General features: G+C 48.6%; 6 protein-coding genes across 6 annotated transcripts; 3 read left to right on the top strand and 3 right to left on the bottom strand.

The window, feature by feature from the left end:
• Positions 1–1,149: 1,149 nt before the first annotated feature.
• BO94DRAFT_558852 (uncharacterized protein) lies at positions 1,150–2,051 on the bottom strand (the record flags this gene model as incomplete). The annotated part of the gene is given in 3 exon segments (XM_025614031.1): positions 1,150–1,602; positions 1,622–1,783; positions 1,947–2,051. The coding sequence occupies 3 exon segments, from the start codon at positions 2,049–2,051 to the stop codon at positions 1,150–1,152; spliced, it is 720 nt and encodes a 239-aa protein (XP_025464861.1).
• Positions 2,052–2,812: 761 nt separating this feature from the next.
• Positions 2,813–7,341, bottom strand: BO94DRAFT_558851 (WD40 repeat domain-containing protein; the record flags this gene model as incomplete). Its single annotated transcript, XM_025614030.1, has 5 exons — positions 2,813–3,014; positions 3,630–4,072; positions 4,301–4,795; positions 4,844–6,793; positions 6,844–7,341. The coding sequence occupies 5 exons, from the start codon at positions 7,339–7,341 to the stop codon at positions 2,813–2,815; spliced, it is 3,588 nt and encodes a 1,195-aa protein (XP_025464860.1).
• A 751-nt stretch (positions 7,342–8,092) lies between these two features.
• BO94DRAFT_577325 (uncharacterized protein) lies at positions 8,093–8,761 on the top strand. The gene is made up of 2 exons (XM_025615173.1): positions 8,093–8,118; positions 8,177–8,761. The coding sequence occupies exon 2, from the start codon at positions 8,191–8,193 to the stop codon at positions 8,557–8,559; it is 369 nt and encodes a 122-aa protein (XP_025464859.1). The 5' UTR covers positions 8,093–8,118; positions 8,177–8,190; the 3' UTR covers positions 8,560–8,761.
• A 2,179-nt stretch (positions 8,762–10,940) lies between these two features.
• Positions 10,941–12,351, top strand: BO94DRAFT_497916 (uncharacterized protein). The gene is made up of 3 exons (XM_025609331.1): positions 10,941–11,337; positions 11,391–11,697; positions 11,759–12,351. The coding sequence occupies exons 1-3, from the start codon at positions 11,277–11,279 to the stop codon at positions 12,216–12,218; spliced, it is 828 nt and encodes a 275-aa protein (XP_025464858.1). The 5' UTR covers positions 10,941–11,276; the 3' UTR covers positions 12,219–12,351.
• Positions 12,352–13,785: 1,434 nt separating this feature from the next.
• On the top strand, positions 13,786–15,691 carry BO94DRAFT_603605 (uncharacterized protein; the record flags this gene model as incomplete). The annotated part of the gene is made up of 3 exons (XM_025616442.1): positions 13,786–14,062; positions 14,168–15,321; positions 15,368–15,691. The coding sequence occupies 3 exons, from the start codon at positions 13,786–13,788 to the stop codon at positions 15,689–15,691; spliced, it is 1,755 nt and encodes a 584-aa protein (XP_025464857.1).
• Positions 15,692–18,418: 2,727 nt separating this feature from the next.
• On the bottom strand, positions 18,419–20,420 carry png1 (peptide-N4-(N-acetyl-beta-glucosaminyl)asparagine amidase). The gene is made up of 3 exons (XM_025605978.1): positions 19,565–20,420; positions 19,117–19,517; positions 18,419–19,069 (listed from the first exon to the last, which is right to left on the bottom strand). Exons 1-3 carry the CDS (start codon positions 20,095–20,097, stop codon positions 18,654–18,656), a joined length of 1,350 nt encoding a protein of 449 aa, XP_025464856.1. The 5' UTR covers positions 20,098–20,420; the 3' UTR covers positions 18,419–18,653.
• Positions 20,421–20,719: the final 299 nt, after the last annotated feature.

Raw genomic sequence — 20,719 nt, 5'->3', positions numbered from 1 at the left:
ATGACAAATCGGTCCGGTAAATTACCTGTCAGCCGTATTGTGGACCTCGACGCATTTGACCTCTCTTTCTGCTCGCAACATCAATATCAGGGGCTGTGAGAGTCTTGCTACAGTACAAAGAATGGCACCACCCCTATCACCTGCAAAAAAGCAGCTTATCTGTAATATGACAAAGAATGGCAAGTCTATATCCGATACAGCTTTTGCAGCGGAGTGTAGCAAGCAGGCTGTTAAATATATTCGATCTAACCTACGTTTGTTCGGTATTCCTGGAGCGCCCCCAAATCATGTAGGGCGGTGGTCAAACATTACTCCACCTATGCTAGAAGCTCTACGGGACCATCTTCTTGTCAAGCCAGGATTATATCTTGATAAAATGGCAGATTTCCTGTGGGATGTGTTCGAAGTTAATGTCTCAACAGATAGCATCAGCAAGACTCTAAAGAAGATCAAATAATCCAAGAAAACAATCCAACAAAAGGCAAATGAGCAAAGCCCGGAATTGTGAGATAAATATCGGCATGATATATTAGAATATCATTCATATCAATTGGTTTATGTCGATGAGTCTGGGTGTGATAAACGGTCAGGGATTAGAAGAACAGGCTGGTCGCCTCCTGGCATAACACCAGTTGAAAGATCCAGATTCCACCGTAGACAACGTTACCAGATACTACCTGCGTATTCTCAGGATGGTATTATTATCTCTCACATTTATAAAGGATCAACTGATGCCGCTCTTTTTGAAAATTCTATTGAACAACTTCTGCACCACTGTGGGAAGTATCCAGGCCCAAGGTCTGTTCTGATCATGGATAACGCATCCTTTCATCGCTCTGGGAGAGTAGAGCAAATGTACATTAAGAAAGAGGTCCGATTAATATACCTACCACCGTATTCGCCTGATCTCAATCCTATCGAGGAATTTTTCGCGGAGCTGAAGTCTTTTATCAGACAAAAGTAGACAGTCTATAAGGAAGACTCCGAACAAGATTTCGGTGCATTTATTGAACAATATGTTGATACTGTGGGCGCACGAAAACAAAGTACAAGAGGCCATTTCCAGCATGCAGGCGTGGCAATTTACAATGACTGAGTTTCTACCGGAGCACGTCTGCTGGTATGTGGCAACCTTGCTATTAGCAAGACTTAGCTGATATGATTATAGGCTAGAGACTGAAAAGTACATGTAAACCTGCATACACGTATAACCGTTCTCAAGTCAAAACTATCCTGCGTCTTCGAATTGTTCCAAGGCAACACATATCCCCGTTGGTTGCTCACAACTCTTACCCCTCCCTCTTTGAAATCAGTGGTATGATGTGTGTGCCCGAACACCCAGACTACTCCATCTGGTGTTTGTGATAGAATATCGGTCTCAAAGGCAACGCTCCAAGGGTTCTGGGCGTGTTGTGGGCTCGACGTCCTCTGGAGTAAAGGAGCGTGGTGAGTCACAACAAGAATGGACCTCTTTTTACTCCGATTTTCTGCCTTTTCATTTTCCTTATGTATCAAATGTATCTCTTCCAGTAACCAAGCGAGATCTGAATCCTGGCTTGCATTATGGTCGTCGACTGACCAGCCTTCGATTTTTTTGGAAATCTTTGATTTTTGACCGGACGACATCCGTCAATTCATAAGGCACTTTTGACCAAAGTGTGCAGCCTAGGATAGTGACACAAGAACCCGGGATATCAAACCGTTTCTGATGAAAGACAATTAATGGTCCATTTAAGGAAGGCTCCCGTTCAAGTTGTCTAGCCTTGTCCAGCCTTGTCCAGCCCTGCCGCGAAAGTTCCATTGTAAAACCCATGATTTCCGGGTATCAGCAATATCTATTTGAATCGGTCTGTCTTTTTTTTTTTTTATTTTTTAAAATTGCGATAGTCATCATAGTCCGTTAAGCGACCGATATCACCCGCAAGAATAAGATATTCTGCACAAACTGGAGTTTCGTAAGATGGATACTGCCGGTTAACCTCAGGGTGGAGATCAGAGAGGACTTGAAAGGATATAGAAGACTGAAAGAAAGACCATACTTTCTGGAGCATTTTGTCGCTTTAAGATGCATTGAAGCGGCAGGTACTGCTGTCGAAAAAGAGGGAACGGAACATCTGGAGCTCCGAAGATGGGGGATGTCAGTAGCTCCCATGCAGTTTTAGTCAGCCAACTCACCGCCTGGGCTGGGCCTCCCGGCCACGCAGTTAGTTCAATCAACCGATTGAACCTTCAACCGATTGAACCAGGGTCGACAAGATTATGTCGCATTTCTTTGGTCCGACAATCCTGATCGTGGTACTGTACAGCGGTGGTCAAGTGCGGCTTCTACACGATTTACACCTACACTCTTGGACAGTTTCTCAGCGCCACTCCCGAGAACTAGCTGATCTTTGGGACTTGTACGTTATTTCCGTTTGTTTTGCGCGTGTATCAAGTTGAATGTTACGTCTTTAAAGACATGCATAAATCGCGGACTTTCTAATTCTAGAACATTCACTGCATAGTCATGTGAAAATCTGACAGATTTTCAGACCTAGTAAGAAGTTTCTCAGCTCGCCTCTCTGTAAGTTAACCCAAAGCATAATATTCTACGTCCGACCCTTTCAGTTGGTACCGCAGCCTTAGGCACGTTCTGGTTTCAATTTGCCACGCACATCCACTATCCAGTACTACTATAGAAACTAGTAGAATCTACTCGTGGTTCGATTCTTGGGACGAAAGGAAGTATAAATTCACCGATTATCCTAGGACCTCCTTTTATTTAGGAATTAAAAAATAATGTAAAGCGGAATCTGGGTGATAATGAACTAAGCTAATTCGGTGCAAGTAATTGGATAATAAACACCCGACCACTAGGATATCCGAGAGCAAGCGCACCCTCTTTCGTGCAGCAACAAGAAAACTGGGAGTACTCATAAGGGAGCCACAAGACCTTCTCGTCATTCATATATACCCACTGGTCTGCTAGCGATATCTGAGATGCAGCCTGATCGGAAGTAGGACTCATGCCTTCCCTGGTATGAAAGGCCACAGCCGTAACCAAATCTGAATGGCCTTCCAGGGTCTGTCGCAGCTCGCCCGTTGCGGCATTCCACAGCTTGATAGTCTTATCGTGGGAGCCTGACACGACCGTTTGGCCATCGGGCGAGAAGGCCACGGCCCGAACCCAATCTGAATGGCCTTCTAGGGTCTGTCGCAGCTCGCCCGTTGCAGCATTCCACAGCTTGATAGTCTTATCGTGGGAGCCTGACACGACTGTTTGGCCATCAGACGAGAAGGCCACGGCCCAAACCCAATCTGAATGGCCTTCTAGAGTCTGTTGTAGCTCGCCCGTTGCGGCATTCCACAGCTTGATAGTCTTATCGTGGGAGCCTGACACGACCGTTTGGCCATCAGGCGAGAAGGCCACAGCCGAAACCAAATCTGAATGGCCTTCTAGGGTCTGTCGCAGCTCGCCTGTTGCGGCATTCCACAGCTTGATAGTCTTATCGCCAGAGCCTGACACGACCGTTTGGCCATCGGGCGAGAAGGCCACGGCCCAAACCCAATTTGAATGGCCTTTTAGGGTCTGTCGTAGCTCGCCCGTTGCGGCATTCCACAGCTTGATAGTCTTATCACCGGAGCCTGACACGACCGTTTGGCCATCGGGCGAGAAGGCCACGGCCCGAACCCAATCTGAATGGCCTTCTAGGGTCTGTTGCAGCTCGCCCGTTGCGGCATTCCACAGCTTGATAGTCTTATCGTGGGAGCCTGACACGACCGTTTGGCCATCAGGCGAGAAGGCCACAGCTGTAACCCAATCTGAATGGCCTTCTAGGGTCTGTCGCAGCTCGCCCGTTGCGGTATTCCAGAGCTTGATAGTCTTATCGTGGGAGCCTGACACGACCGTTTGGCCATCGGGCGAGAAGGCCACGGCCCGAACCCAATTTGAATGGCCTTCTAGGGTCTGTCGTAGCTCGCCCGTTGCGGCATTCCACAGCTTGATAGTCTTATCGCCGGAGCCTGACACGACCGTTTGGCCATCGGGCGAGAAGGCCACGGCCCAAACCCAATTTGAATAGCCTTCTAGGGTCTGTCGCAGCTCGCCCGTTGCGGCATTCCACAGCTTGATAGTCTTATCACCGGAGCCTGACACGACCGTTTGGCCATCAGGCGAGAAGGCCACGGCCGAAACCCAATCTGAATGGCCTTCTAGGGTCTGTCGCAGCTCGCCCGTTGCAGCATTCCACAGCTTGATAGTCTTATCGCCGGAGCCTGACACGACCGTTTGGCCATCAGGCGAGAAGGCCACGGCTGAAACCGAATCTGAATGGCCTTCTAGGGTCTGTCGCAGCTCGCCCGTTGCGGCATTCCAGAGCTTGATAGTCTCATCGCCAGAGCCTGACACGACCGTTTGGCCATCAGGCGAGAAGGCCACGGCCCGAACCGAATCTGAATGGCCTTCTAGGGTCTGTCGTAGCTCGCCCGTTGCGGCATTCCACAGCTTGATAGTCTTATCGTAGGAGCCTGACACGACCGTTTGGCCATCGGGCGAGAAGGCCACAGCTGTAACCCAATCTGAATGGCCTTCTAGGGTCTGTCTATTAGCGCCCCAAGACTTCTCCACCTGTGGCAGCGCATGCATCCACGGCGAATGATAGTTTTTAGATGCTCTTCTAACCAAACTCGATGTTGGCGTGAATACCAAACATGATGCATATAGTTGAAGCGGAACAACGCTAGCAATTTGAGCATGTCGGTGGATGAATTGTATGGCGTCGGACAAAAAGTTTGAAAGACCAGGATTCGTGTTGTTCTGTTTCGCGATTAGTATTGGTCTGGACTAGATTGTAGAGGCACAGACCTGGATGCTTTCCTTCAGTGTGACCATCATTTTAAGGGTCTCTGATAGCACTCCCATCAGGCTCATCACCTCTAACCAGTGAAGGAAATGTTTTTCTAGGAATAAAATGATCTCCACATCGGGGATAGAAGGCGTGCTTTGCGTCAGATGGAAGGTCCAGTAGCGGCATGAGTATCGGAGTCCCTCTGGAATGTATTGTTCAGTCGTCTCACTGCGTATGTCCGCACGTCGGGTGGAAAAGCTATTCAGTTTGCAGATATCGCGCTTGAGATACTTGCCCATAACGCGAAAGCAATGCGATGTTATGTCATTGTGCATCATCCCCGCGTCCACATGAAAACGTGATTGTGCGGTAAGGAGATATTCTCGGAAAGACAGATGCAGAATGCGAACTGGGAGATGTTGTTCGTCAGGTATTCTCAGAACCGAGTGAAACGAATCCAAATGGAATTCGACGGATCTAGCGCCGATGCCGACAAATTCGGAAAGCGCGTTGATTGTGAGAGGGACAGAAAGGAGAAGAATCACACCAACTATTCGCTTGAACCGCGTGATTTGCATCTCCTGGTCATCTTCGTCCCGTTCATGAAGTGTCCGGTCAAGAATAGGGCCATATGTTTTATCCATTCTCGTCACATATCTGTGCTGATTATTCAGAATATCAGCAAGGCGTTCTACCGGGTCTTCCCCTGGCTGTTCGACAAATCGGCAGATTGTAGCGGCTGAAATAAACAACGGTATACACACGGTCGCCAGAGCTTCAACAACCTCGTTACCCGGCCAGTCTTTGCCGGTATTCGCTTGTGCTCCGATTTCTGTGAATCGGTGTTCTAGAAACCGCACGATGTCTTCTCTAATGGCTTCCTCGGCAACCTTTTCAAGGACCAAGCCTCGATGAGAGCTTTCCTTCTCGAAGAAACGTCGGAGTGGCAACTCGGGCCGGCTCGTTAGGAAAATTTTCAGTCTCATGTTACTGCACTGGTGTACCCGCGGAAGAAACTGAAGGATCTTTTCAATTTCTTTATCATTCTCACACTCATCCAACGCATCGATCACAATCACTAGTGTTCTACTTTGGTACATAGCAACACTTTTCAAGGGTTCGAGAAGCAGCTTGTTGAATTGTTCCATAACGTCTTTCGCGGCGATTTGTGGGTCTTGCTCAATCGCTTTAAGAACACCAGACGCGAGGTCCTTGTTTTGCTTGATAAGTTCCTTTGTAATGGTAGGTATAAGTCGTTTTGCATTACAACGGTCGGGTTCCCCTCTTTTAAAGAAGAAGCTGGCCCCTAGCTGTCCCTTGGTTTCGAAGCTCTGAGCAACAGTCCGAGCGATAGTGGATTTTCCAGTTCCCACCCCGCCATTCAACCAGAAGATACACTCGCTTTCAACTGAGTCTGCCCACTGTGTTATTTGGGAGCGAGTCTGGACTCTGGTATCTTCAAGGCATAGATCCTCATGTTGGTATGAGTTCCAGAATGCATTCTCAGCAATAGGTAGACTGAAACGTAAATTCAGAGCGTTGAGGGATTTTGATAGTTTGTCATCGATGGCAGTCAAGATTTCCTCAGTAGCTTTCTCGTTCTGTTTTTGTAGGGACACTGTGATTTTCTCGATTTCCTCAAGTGATTGCAACTGAGTAAAGTGGAACACCTTTTGTTCCTCCTTCTCAATAGAGCACCGAAGCTCCGTGATATGTTGGGCGGTGGTTGCCGTAACACTGTCGAGCAACTTGCCCCTGGTACTCATATTGTGGCTAGCCATGACTTTCGCTGCGTACTGAAGGATTGTTTTATAGAGTGTGATTATGGCTTGCGTTACCACGTCGTCTTCGTCGGATCGATTGTGACTGATCTTCTTTTCGATATATGCGCATCGCGCAAGAGCCTCCGCAAGGTACTCTGAGGACTCGAACAAGGCATCTCGACGGTCAGAATGATTTTTTGCCATCTATGCGTTAAGGGTCAGCTCTGCTGCCTAAAACAGCCGATAACACATACAGTCAGACCAAGTGACACTATTGCCCACGCGCTTGCGGCATGACCCGTAGGGTCACAGGCTACTCCTGCGCTGATAACCTCCTGGAAAGAGAGGGTGGCATTAATGATTTTTTTGATAATTTTTCGAATGTTGACTTCTTCTCCCGTTGACTTCCGGATTCTAATGCCTCCTTTCTCTTGGTATATCTCGTACTTTTCCTTGGTGGTCTTGATGACATCGTTGAGGGCATCGGTAGTAGAGGAAGGAACAAGGCTCGATTGCAAAGCATTTTGTTCCTCTCGACTCAGCAGATCAAAGGCAGACTTCCATAGGTCTTGCGAGGGCGGTGGACTCCGTGGCTGGGACTGACATTCGCTGGCATAGGGAGCTGACGCACATTCTGAAGCGGGAGAGTCGTTGGTACAATGATCCGCTTGGTGGAGTGGAGGAGCGATATTTTGAGATCCGCCGTCTCGATGAAGCCATTTTTTCCAACGGGCCGACTTGAAATGGACCATTGTAGCTATGCTACAGGCTTGATCTGTGAGGGTTCTGTCGTCACAAAGTAATGTGTGTAGAAAGTGTGTACCGACGACCAAGAAGCGGTAAGAATCATTTACACTCTCCAAGCCTGCCCGCTCAGCTGAACCTGCGGGGTCCGTTTCATTAGCAACTGACCAATCATAATGGAACATGTGGTGAACTTTCGGATCTATCACTCGTTGATTATGCATTATCTTAGGTAGCCAAAGTTGTTCCGGGTACTCATGGCCTTTATTCAATCTCTGAGATACTGTTCTTTTTCTCAACTTGTTCTGTGCAATAGACATCTACAAAGCCCCATAGGAGTACCACTGGTTCCTGGGATCTGGCGCTCTGTCTGACCAGTAGCAGTTGCCAAGTGGGGCCATCAGACATGGGTGCCAATAACACATCATCTAGTCATTACTAATCATCTAAATCCATCCATCCTAGCATAATTGGCATTCTGTTTATCACGATTGGTGGAATGACATGTTCAGACGCACCGAGTAGCTTTTAGTAGCCGCCCCATCCCACCTTCGGAGGTTAACCATATCGAACGTTCTCTTGGAGCAGTGCACAAATCATGCACTGCATACGGCATGTATTGTAGTAGACTAGGAAACATACCAAAATAACCTACTAATCTGAGAATAGGCTAGTCCGCGGGAGTGGCGCTGAGAGAACGTAAATAAATGTAAACCATGTAGAAGCCTGACTCGTCAGTCACTGTATAGCAGTTCTTGTTGAGATTTTCTGCGAGCAGTTTACGGGTTTGTTTGCCCTATGTACCACTTTAACTGAGTCCTATGCTAACATGACCATGTCTAGGTGCCCAATATACAATGCGGGATGTACAAGCTTCTGTCCGCACGATAAATGGTCAGAGACTTGGCACTGGCCAGGCTAGTTTTCTTGATCCGTTTTACTTGTTCAAAGGAAAGCTCCGCGCGGCGGCAACTCGGTCAAAGTTTCACGATTCAGCTGATATGCTATGGCTAGCTGATCGATATGGAAATGCTATTCAGGCACATAAAGAAGGGCTGGATCTTCGATATATCGGCCTGGCAATGAAGCGGTATCCGGAGCTTGAACTACTAACTGAGCGACTAGGGGTTGATCTTGGTAATGCCAGGGAAGCTGTGCGTGATATAGACCCTTCTCGACTTCCGGCTCCTGCCCCTGGAGATGGTCAACGAGGTCTGTTAGGATAAAATTTAGCGGCATTATCTTTTCCAAATTGGAACGAAGGAAAAAGTATTTCGGGAGATACCGTACAAGACATTTCTCACACAATCGATGTACGTGGATGTGTCCCCAAAACCACGTGGTGGGCTAGTTATGAGTTCAATAAGGGTCCAATAAAGTGGAGGTACTTCATTAAATCCTTGCTTCAACAGTAGGATTAACTCCGAGTTGGCACTGTACGATGCGATACAGTGTAAGTACCTGGTACATAGTGGGGCTCGAGAATAATCATCATGTAGTTGCTGGTCAAGCCGATGTCGAGAATGACTGTACATAATAATGAAAAACCAGTGTTTATAAGTTGAGATCCCATGGGAGTTGGAACATTGTCAATTATCCAATCCTTGTTCATCAGCCCACTTGCGTATTTCCTTAACAAAGTGACGGGCAACACCAATTCTCACTCTGTATTTGATGAAAAAGTCCGGGTCCTGGTCCCTGTAGATCTGCTCGAGATCAAGGCCGTTTTCTAACGCAATGTCGCGTGCCCTGTCAATATCGTCTTTATATCTCTGAGACACCACTTGTGATTTTTGCCAGCTGCTGTACTCCTTTACTGCTACTTCCAGTGAGAGATCAGGAAATACTATAGGATCAATGAGTTCCGAATCAGGGTGTGGTAACAAGGATAGACTGCCAGCTGGTGTAGCAAGCATTGATGACTGAGGGGATTGTAACGGTAGAAAATTGATGTTGATTGAACAGCCTGCTGGCTCAATCGAGAAATGTTCTGAGGTTTTTTGCTCTTTCTCACACTTTTTATGCTCTTTTATATAAAGCTGTTCCCGAATCTCGCTAGAGACATCATCGTGACTATCAAGGTTAAGGCAGCCAGCTTCTACCAACTTAGCCAGGCAAGTGAGATGGTATAATTCAAGTAGGTAATGCTTCTTTCTGTTAGAGTCCTGCCAATAGTACTAATCTTGGTTTTTACATGACCCAGGACAGTGCATTTTCCTCTATCTCGCCATGCCGTCGGCTGTCCAGAGGTAAGTTCAGCATCAACTCGAGCGTCTCTGTCAGAAAGCATTCTGTTTGTTGTTGAGTTAGTGCCTCTTTTATCCCCGCTTCTTGAAGGATCTAGGTGGGTGTCGTCCGCAATATAGCTAAGAGAAATGTCAAGTCTAAGCTGCTTGCCCTTGTTGATCAGACCGCCCCAGTCAAGAAGCTGCTCCTTTATAGCTGTCCAATCAATATCAATACTATCAGATTGTTGGTGAACATCAGGTTGTGATCGAGCTTGGAGTACCGACGCCACAAGGGTAATTTCTTCCAACCGTACCCGTCGGTTTTGAAACACCCTGCGATGTTTAACTTTTTCCACCTTTTCTTTGAGAGTTCCCTCCCAAAACTCGCTTGGTTTTATGACCACATTGCGCTCTGTAACCTTGTGCACGGACCGGCCATTAAGGGTTACTTTCCACTCGATCAAGTAGTGAATACAGATTGGTGGCTGCTTAACGTATTTCTTTGCCTTATCCCAAGTCGCTAGAGGGATGAACTGTAGTTGGTCATTTTGTACTGGCTGTACAGCATTTTCATCAGATATCCAGCCCAGAGGGGGCCTACAAAGTGATGGCGTGGGTGAGCGATCCCAGTTACCGGGGGTAGGGGCATATTCGAAGGTTCTGTTCCATGGTTCGGTTTGCTGCCCTTGTGAGTCGTTATCTATATAGGAGGGACTGTATGTCATTGCCTCGGGATGATAAATAGCGCTGATCAACCTAATGTTAATGCCATGTTCATGTCAGCTCTACGCACCCAACGAATACGTCATATTTTGGGGAAGCTGCAGCTGACAGAACAAGTAAAATGATCAGCGACGACATGAGTCTACGCCACAGCACCGCCTGTCACGCTCGGGTCTTAGGATTTCCCTCGAGGCGCCAGAGACCTGATAGGTGTGGATGGGAAAGCAAAAGCACTGGTATGTTGACAGATGGCCAAACCTGTTGCCTACGGCATCTGTTTGTCCGATTAGCATAGAAGATTATAGAGAACCTTGTATATTATTTACGAACAGTGTATGTATTTCTAGTAAAGTGTATTGAAAGTACAATACATTGTACGTTAAGGTTATATACAGTCTAACCATGTATGTACTAGCGTGTCTTGGCACACATTCTCAAACACCAGGAGAGTATCTTGGGGGGCAGGCTCATTTCGCAGATCACTGTATTCGCAAGTGGAGACCACTAACTAGAAGCGTAGAACCGGAGTAATATTAATGTATGGGGTTGACCTCGGACCGACAAACCCGAGATAAGCCCAACTGGCTGCCTGACCTTGGCTAATTCAATACCTTGTTAACTAGGTATCTACATCTGGTTTAATTACTCCGGTTGAAACTCCGCCCAATAATGGCATGTCGGACAACAGCTTATCGGCGGATCCCCGGGATTTAAACCATGGCCGCCCCTGACCAGAACGATAATCTCACCGACTTTTACTGTTCTCTCTGACAAGATGCTTTTCAGCACTGCAACAGTGGCCAACCTCATGGACCGGTCCGGTTAACTGTCTGCCGCTTATTGTCGGTTCCCCTCCCAGCATAGCCGATCTCGCGTGATCGTCTTTCTGTGACTGAACAACATCGATCGGTTTGACACCATGGGTTGTTGACGGGTTGATCCCGCTATTCTATACTATCCTAATCTTATCCATCATAACCTGATCAATAATCATGGCGCGCATCAAACAAGGCGTCTTTTCTTGGGAAGATGTATTGGCGCAGCGTTACCAGAGTATATCTCCTCCCACTCATACTAAATACCCTGCTAACTAGTATGTATCTCAGACAACAAACCCTCCACCCCCAATAGATCACGACGACACAGCGCTCTCGGCACCTCCACCCGCACCGAATGGACCCTCCAACCCCAAAGCAGCCTCCTCGCCAAGCTCTCGCCCGAACTCCGCCTCATGATCTGGGAAATGGTCCTAGGCAAACGACGCATTCATATCGTGCAACGTCCCAACCGTCAAATGGGCCATGTGGTGTGTCCACAAACCGACACCTGCGATGTTTGTCGAGGCGGACTCCCTATGATAACCCCATCGGGGAGATGTATTTTATTGGCGTTGGCGATGACATGTAAACAAATGTGCCCCATCCCCACCCCCCTCTTCCCCCTCCATATATAAGAGAAATACTGAATGAATTAGATACTCCGAATCCATCCACCTCCTGTACACCCTCCCCATCTTCGAATTCAGCAACACCTGGTCCCTCACCTACCTTCGCGCCACCATCCCAACTGATTTCTGGGACTCGATTCGCGAAGTCGAACTCCGCTGGGCATTTCCGGGCCATTGGCTCCCGTGCAAGGATCCGGTCAAAACGGTGTATTTTTCCGCGGGGAGACAGCAATGGGTGGAGACTTGTCGGGCGGTCACGGGCATGCAGGGGTTGCAGACGTTTACGTTGCAGTTGAGTGGGAGTTGGTTCTGTGAACCGGTGGAGAAAATCCCGGTGTTTTTGGAACCGTTGCGGGGGTTGAATCTACGACGAAGGTGGATGGTGCAGTTGCCGAGACAACCGTATTATCTCAAGGAGATACGCAATGGGAGTATTGATGGGGATTTGAGGAAAAGGGGGATTGAGTGTTTGGTTAGGGTTATGTGATATCTTGGTTAGTATCTTGGCAGTGATGGTAGGCTATTCCAGGGGATACTTTACAAGTATAAGATAAGTATACCATGATGCCTTAATATCCACATTCCCAGCTCATAACATCCAAGCATTTTGCAATACAAACCCTATATAATAAGTGATGACATACTATAACCCCCAAATAACACCACAAACCCTCCCTCCCTTCCTCTTCCTCCCCTTTGTGTCCTAGATATCTACTGTGGTAGGTACAGGCACCACCAAAAAACCCCCCAACGCCCCCGCAGATCATGATATAACCCCCCCAGCCGAGGAATGCAGTCCCTGAATATCTACCTAGGTAGGTAGGTAGGTAGATAGGGAGGTATCTACCTCGATGGCGTAGTGTACCTGCATGGTTCATTCCTCGGGTATACCGAATTGATCATTTGGGTAGTTGGAGGGGTTGTTGTTTATCTAGATACCCACTTGCTGAACAGAGTGGGAAATCAAGGAGTTGTACGGAGTATAGAGTAAGAGTATTGTCATTGGGGGTAGGGAGGGTGGGTGGGTTGGGTATTTGAGTAGTAGTTGTGTATGTAGTAGTATTATTTGTGGATTACTGGGTGCTGTTCTGTGTACTGTGGGTGTGGATGTGGATGTGTGTGGTAGGGATAAAAGATATTTCGGAGTTTGATACCTTCGTAGACAGATAATTATTACGATCTTAATATTTACTCTGTAGATGATTGTTTATCAAGGTGTGAGTTATTTAAGTTTCCAGATATTTGGAATACATGCAATGGTCTGTACTTATAAATATTGGTGAATGGGATATAAAAGGACCGTCCTATACGAAGTATCCGTACTACTTGTTTCTATGTTGGTTGTTGGTTAGACTATTGAACTTAGACAGGGGATGGAAAGTCTGGGATAGATTCTCTGTGAACAAACAAGCTGTGGAAGGTATCTACGTGGGCTTAGCTAGCTATGGGATGTACCTAGTGGTGCATGTGGTGGATGGGTGGCTGGTATTGGAATGTATGGACATTCTTGGGAGATGTTTACTAGAAATACTCCATACGGAGTACACAAATAGGAAGTGCTACCTAAAGCTGAAGGAATATTAATAAGTGCGGTCGTGATTGCTGGTATAGCAGTATTATGTAGTGGCCAATAATTCTTGAGAATGATGCCATAGTGAAGAATACCAAAAATTAGTAGGGTTAGGGCAGACCTAGACATCATCGGCCTACTGGCCACTTGTATCAAGAATGTTCAGATTATCCCGCGGACACCTCATCGTCTACAACATCCACCAAATACCATCCCAGGAATGCCACACATTCCAACCACACAATAACAACCTCTTATTCCACTATTACCTCCACCTCCCCAATCTACTCGGAGTACCCAACATGGCAGTTTGTTGTTTTCCCCGGCTATGGATCGACTGTCAGTAATGAGATCGTCCATATTAAATACAATCATGGCTCAACATGCGGCCACACCCCCCAAATTCTTCTTCCTCCCAACCCCTTCACGCAGTGCTACATGCTCCCGGTCGTGCGTGTCTGTCCTACCTCCCTAATTCACAACCATGCGCCAGCGCTCCACTCCCGGTGCCTTGGGCGCCATCCGAAGGGATCCTCAAATAGCTCAAGCTTCCGCCGCTCCGTATTCTTATGGCGGTTCCTCTGGATATAGCAGCGGGCAGTGGAACGGTGGTTATTCCGGTAGTTACGGTCAGCAATCCGGTGCAACAGATATGTCGGCTGCAGGGTCTGCAGGCACCGCCGGGACTGCTGGAACAGCTGGTACAGCTGGTACAGGCAGCACTTGGGGCACTGGAAGTACGGCTGCGAGTGGTGCTTATGGTGCTTCGCAGGGCAGTGCTGCTGAAGCAGGCACTGGAGCAACTGCAGGTGCTCAGGGAAGTGCTGCCCCGGTAGCATATGATGGAACGGCCCAACCCAGCACAGAAGCATCAGCAAATACGGCTTCGACGTGGTCTGAGACAGGGACTACACCACAAGAAAGCCCTGCGGCGTGGTCTAATCAATGGGCTGCCCCTTCGCCATCTCCGTGGGCGGCCAGTGATACATGGGAGACATCAGCCATTCCCACTCCGACGACAACCTGGGAGAGCACATCCACTCCTGTCAGCAGTATATCCACAACGACAACGGCAGCCAGCAGTACCACTACAGCTGCCTCGGCTGCTGCCACTGGCGCCCCGGCGACGGGCACACCGACATCCACCAAGGTGGGCATCGGACTGGGTATCTCGCTGGCAGTCATTGCCATCCTGGGCTTGTTCCTGTGGTCATTGCACAGTAAGAAACGCGCGGTTCAGAGAGCCATTGCAGAACACCATAGGAAATCCGAAAAGTCCAACCCCAGTCCAGGACCTCGACGACCCTCGTCAGTCAAGAGGTGTGCGTCCAGCTTCTACAACAGCAGTGTCTCCGCGATGGGTGCCGTTCCCGAGGCAGCCCGATCCGTCTCATCTCGACTCCCCAGCATGCCCGTCATCTCCAAGCCCGACTACGCCCCTATCAAAGACTTTACCAACAAGGTCTACGCCAATGGCCGAAACACTCTCCGTACCGCAACCGGCATTGTCAAAGCCACCTGGCGGAGATCCCGCATGCACGTTCCCCGACCTGCTTCTGAGAACATGCACGATCCCAACGGCACGCTGCGTGATGGCTTCCGACAGATCCACCAGTCATACTTGGAACTGCCACGTCCGAACGAGAAGATCCACCCTGCTCTACGAGGCCTGCACTCCTCCACCGAGACATTAGTCGGTGCCGACATGGGCAGACTCAAGGAAGTGAGCGTATCCAACACGCCTCCCAAGGTCGACACGGGCAGGATCCCAGAGGCCAAGGTAGCAACATTAGATACTGTGTCCCGCGGCACATCCACCAACGAAAGCACCCCTGCCGTATCTCGCAGCCCTACCATTGAGATTCCCACCATCGAACTCCCCACCTCCCCAGGCTCACCACCCATCTCCCTCGCCCGGGTCTACAGCGTCGACATGGCCTTCCGACCTGTCAGTCCGGAACACATTGAACTCAAGGAAGGCCAAACGGCCATCCTCCACCTCGTCTACGACGACGGATGGGTAAGCCTCCCTTCCGCATATCATCAAATCCATACTAACAGCACAGGCCCTGGTCACCCTCCTCGAAACCAACAAAGAAGGTCTCGTCCCACGAGCCTGCTTCTCCGCACAACCCGTCCGCAACCAAGCCCAATACCTAGGCAACAACATCAGCATTTCAACCGAGAGTGTTCCCCGATCCACAGGATCCGCAACACCAACACCATCTGAAACCGCATCAGATGGTGGTCTCGGTCGGTTTTACTCACAATGCGCGAGTCCAGACCTCGGGCCAATGGAGCCAGAGATGCCACCGAACGCGAAGCTGAAATCGTTGCCATCGCTGGCGAGTTTGTTCAAGTCGGCTCCTAGCTTTAAAAGTGTGGTGTGATTCTACTTACTGGATGGTTTATTCTTGTGTGAATATTTTGATGGGGTGTATTGTATATAGAATATGTAATGTCTGTCTGTGGGTTGTGTGTAAAAGTGATACCTGGGTTGGATTTCTTCTACTTTACTTCTCTTCTACCAATTATTACTTTATACTCTCAATTCTATTACTATTATTTTTCTTGCAAATTGTTGGAGTGTACATTATATTTATCTGGGCTAGCCTAGTTTTTATATTGATTCGACTTTGAATGGTTCGTGATGGCTTCATATCTTAATTAGCTTGGATGCTTTCTACGAAGACATGTTTGATATCATAGATTATGTTGGAGTGGCTACTAAGGCGATTCAACCGTGTAGAATGAGATGAATGATGATCTAGCTAGGGGCCTCGTAGGCCATCTATACGGACTAACTAGCGGTGTAGGGGGAGTGTCACGTGACCCTACGTTGCCTACCGGCGTGGGAGCCCATCGGGGATCCCAACAGATTATAGTTGAGTTGCTTGAATATCTCTATCTATATATCTATACCCGTATCCCATGAATGTATACAACAAACTATAACCACAAGCACCACCCTACCTAACTCAAATATACATACACATACACATACACATATACAAGAAACACAATAGATCCGATACTAGTAATTACATCCCCAAGCAATCCTCCACGACTAGATAGCCCCCTCCCAACTCACCCGACACACCAACACAGACAGCCCTACACTTTTCCACCTAACAAAAACATACATAGACATAGGTATATTCCCTACTCTACACTACACATCATACATCTACCAAATCAACCATACCTTATACCTGATAAGTAGTTAAAACTACTACTCAATACTAATAGAGAATACTTACCCCAAAATCCCGTCTCCAAATCCAACCCCAACCCAGACCCACTACCGTACACTACTACTACTGAATAGTAATAGTACTAACAAAATCCCACCCTCACATGACACCACCACCAACGAACCACAATCTTTCAGTTTCTCCAATGCAGATCTCGATTTCGATTCCGTCGGTCAGGGCTATATTTAGATCTGCGGGGTTACTTACTTTTCCTACTTTCCAATACTTTCGTATAGAGAGATACAATGTTAACCATGTCAGAGTATATAAACTGTGCTTTAAAAAACATGTTTGTAATGATCCTATCATATACATAATAGGATTATATACATATGAATGGAAAGATGAGGGATGGATAGATGGATAGATGGTTAGGGTAAGTAAATTACCACCCTAGAATAATACCCAGTTACGGAGTAGATAGATACATAGATCGATTCCATCCCTGTCTCACTTTCATCTTGATTCTGATTCTGATTCTTGTTCTCGGGTCAGTTTGACGCGACGCGCTGACACCACGCCATACCATCAGGGTCCGACCGAACCGGGTACGGGTACCTGATTCAGGATCAGGTACACACGGTCTGTAGGTCGGTCGGGTAAATAGCCCAATCTGATCCTTGATTCTTCTTTTATCTCTCTACTATCTCTATCTATGGAGTATGGCTATTTATCCGGATTTACCACTTTGATTTATCCCTGTCTCACTCACCCACTAACTCACTTAGTATCCATTCCCATTCCTACCTATCCTATCCTAACCAAACCCTTCCAATCCATCCATCTACATACCATACATAACCCCCAATTATACCAATTACCAATATACCCAACCCCAAACCAATTTAAAACCCGTATCAAGTCTAATTTAATTAAAGGTATAAGTTTGAGATTCAAACTCTGACCCTACTTACGTGGTACACGTACACTCTCAACCATGGATACAATAATAATCAATGGATCCCAAGGGGGTCGGTCCACTGGGGTAAGGTATCATTGTGGAGTATGGATAGGGGGGATTGGGCTGGGCTGGACCCTGAAATTTGACTTTGCACATTGTCTGGCTCTCGCTCTCGCTCTTTCTGGCTGGGTTTTTGTGGGTAGGGTTCAGGGAACTTTCTTTTTTTTTTTTTTTTTTTTTTTTTTGGTCAACATGGTATAAGTCTGACTGAGGTTGAATCTGGGTGTAGGTGTAGGTGTATACTTTTGATTTACTTGATTTGATTTATGTATTTTGTTCATATGGGGTGTATTTTGGGGGAGGGAGGGGGAATTCATTGTGTGTATGGATTTGGTGGGTAGAGGTATATCTATCTCTGTGTGTGCGTGTGTGTATTATTATTCTTAAAGAAATAGGCATTATCTGGTTTAGGAAAGGTTGCTGGCTGTGCCTTGTGGAGTGTTCTAGTTTGCTCCGAAGTCCGGAGATCATTATCTATCGATCTATCAATCTATTCTCCTGTACGGGGTATAAGTATGGTGTACCGATCTTGGTTTATATCTTGACAATGTAAAACTAGGGCATGTACGAGTACATATAAGGGTTGGATCTTCTGATATAAGTAATGTATATGGCAGTCACTGCATCGAGACAAAATTGGATGCCGTGCTGTCACCCGTCTTGGCATGCAAAACACGGATTATAGGAAATTAATAGATGTAAACTCAAGGCTAACCCAAAAATGCCTTCACGCCCCAACCTGGCCTGTCCCAAGGTATCCAACAACCTGAAAATGCATCATAAAGAAAGTCTCCATCTGACATAAAGAAATCCAGTGAATGTAATATGGTCAATGACCATGGTGCAGCAGTAGCTGCGCGCTGCAGTAGCACGACCGAGCAAGCTAGGCGTAAGCAGCAGACGACCTGATTCCGTCCGTATGGACCGGCAGTGTCAGATTCCATTAGGAACGCTCCCTATATGTAGGGAGTCAAACTCCGTGCCGATGAATCCGATAAAAGGCGGCCATTCGTATCTCGTGCATGCATCGAGATGGTCCAACCTTATGGTCGTCGTACCTTGCGGACGATCGGTGTACGATCAAGAGGCACGGCCTCCGCAAGGAGACAAGAGAGTGAGGGCGCAACACACGCTTCGTTACCGGCCGTCCTGCGATCCGTCAGGGCCAGAGTGCCCAGAGCTCCTCTGTCGAGTGTCGAGCCACTCCATGGCAGCATCCTGTCGGGACACCGGCGTCTTCTGATCCTCGGGACGTCCCTGAGGAGTCTCCCGGGGAAAGAGGTTGTTCAGTTCTGCAGCCAGTGCCGATGCGGTGTATGCGCGCAGTTCCCGTTCTTCCCGCTCATCCTCCTTCATCAAGCGTCGTTGGTCCGTCTTCGACAGGTTCTCGCGACGCTTCTTCCGGATCTCGTGAATCACCCACACCAGCACCTCCTCAGGAGCGCGGTTGCGGGCCTTGCCGTGTCTTGTCGGGCTGCGAACATAGCGTCGGGTGACATCCGTGGCACCGTCAATCGAAAAAGCAACGCAATACGAAATCTGTCGACCCCAGCCTGCAATGCTATTAGTAAACGTCAACTCGGTCGGAGAACGAACATACCCTCAGTGTAAAGGCGAGGCTGATCCCAGGCCTCCTCACACGCATCCACGTGCACCCAGCGCCGCTGGTGCTCGGAATATACCTCCGTCCAGACGTGGTCCTCGGCGTTCCACACCCATCGAACCCGACCGCCGAGTGCTCGGCAGAACATGCTGAAGCAGTTGGCCCATTCACCAGCACGGCCCCGTCGGGTCTGCAGCAATTGCCATACATCCGAGTAGCGAGGGAATCTTTCGTAGGCGCCGCAGGTGCCTTCGGAGCATCGGTACAGTTCGACACGAGTGGCACCGCGGGCCGTCTCATCAGGCGATGGCGGAGTCATTCCTTGTGCGATCGTGGGCATGGAGCATCGAGAACACCGGGGGTTGTTGACAAACTGGAAGAAGCATCGCTTAAACCATCTATAAGTAGTTAGTATCATTCACAAGACGATCGGGGATAGACGTACCTGAGCAGCGCCCGAATGACGCAGTCTTGGTAGCCCCATTCTGGTTTCCCTCCGACACTAGCTGCTTGGGCCTGCATGATCTGACTTTCGTCCTCGGCCTCCGAGTACAGCCGGTCGAGCGGGATGTGAGAGAGGGCCTCATCGAGAAGACCCGGGTTTTCATATTTCGTGGGAGTGACGGAAAGAACGTGGAGAAGGTTGCGAAATTTTAGAGAAGCCGGATCTTGTGGGGGAGCGGGAACGATGGGAAGGCTTCGAAGTAGGGGTGATTGTGAAGACGGTTGCGGTGGCATTTGAGGGGGGTATGCAGCGGTCGGGGGCGGCGGTGGTGGTGCTCGCGAGGGATGAGGCGGGTACAGGCCAGGGGACATGGCCGCGGGCGCAGGTGATTGTGTGCGGGATTGGCCTCGAGCCTGTTCTTGCAGTTGGTTGAATCTCTTGTTGCGCATCAATTGCTCAAAGGCATTGGTGAGTTCGGAGGCGTCAAAGTTCTCAGGGTTCATTGCCTGACCGTGGTGTCGACCGTCCGCCATGGTGGTAGGGGGTAGTGTAACGACGCCAGCGAGGCAAGGTGGAATCTCCAGGTCGATAAAATTGGTGATGAGCTCGGACCCAGATCGACTATCGAGTGTCTCCAATGCCAGGAAGACACCAAGGTCGAGATGGGTGGTGAGGTAGGTAGGGGCCAGGTGGGAGGTGAACGTCGTCAGGTCGGCCGAGTGTGATGGTCGCACAGCCCAGCCAGGCGGTCGCCACGCTTGGCGTTGGTCAACGTAACCGCCACGACTACGGAGAGATGAAGGCGAGCAAGGAAGGATATCCTGAAGCCAGATGGTAGAGGCTACAGGAGATATAAATGGGAAGGGAAGAAATTATGGCGAGACTAAACGACCGAAGGGTATAAGGGTATAGGAAGGGGAGGGGAGAGGGAGGAGGATGATGATGATGATGCAAAAGGGGAGCGAAGTGGATGAAGGGAACGGAAGGGAAGGAAGAAAGAGAGGAAGAAAGGAAGAGAGCGGTTAGAAGAGGTCGATAAAGATACCTACGAGAGGTAGTCGTAGTATGGGGGAGGGGAGGAGAGAAGAGGAAGAGAGAGAGAGTGTGTGAGAGTAGAGTGAGAGGGAGGGAGGGAGAGAACAAGCGCGAATGGCC

The sequence above is a fragment of the Aspergillus sclerotioniger genome, assembly GCF_003184525.1.
Source record: "Aspergillus sclerotioniger CBS 115572 chromosome Unknown BO94scaffold_24, whole genome shotgun sequence".
NCBI lineage: Eukaryota > Fungi > Ascomycota > Eurotiomycetes > Eurotiales > Aspergillaceae > Aspergillus > Aspergillus sclerotioniger.
This window is presented reverse-complemented; position numbering and strand designations above follow the sequence as displayed.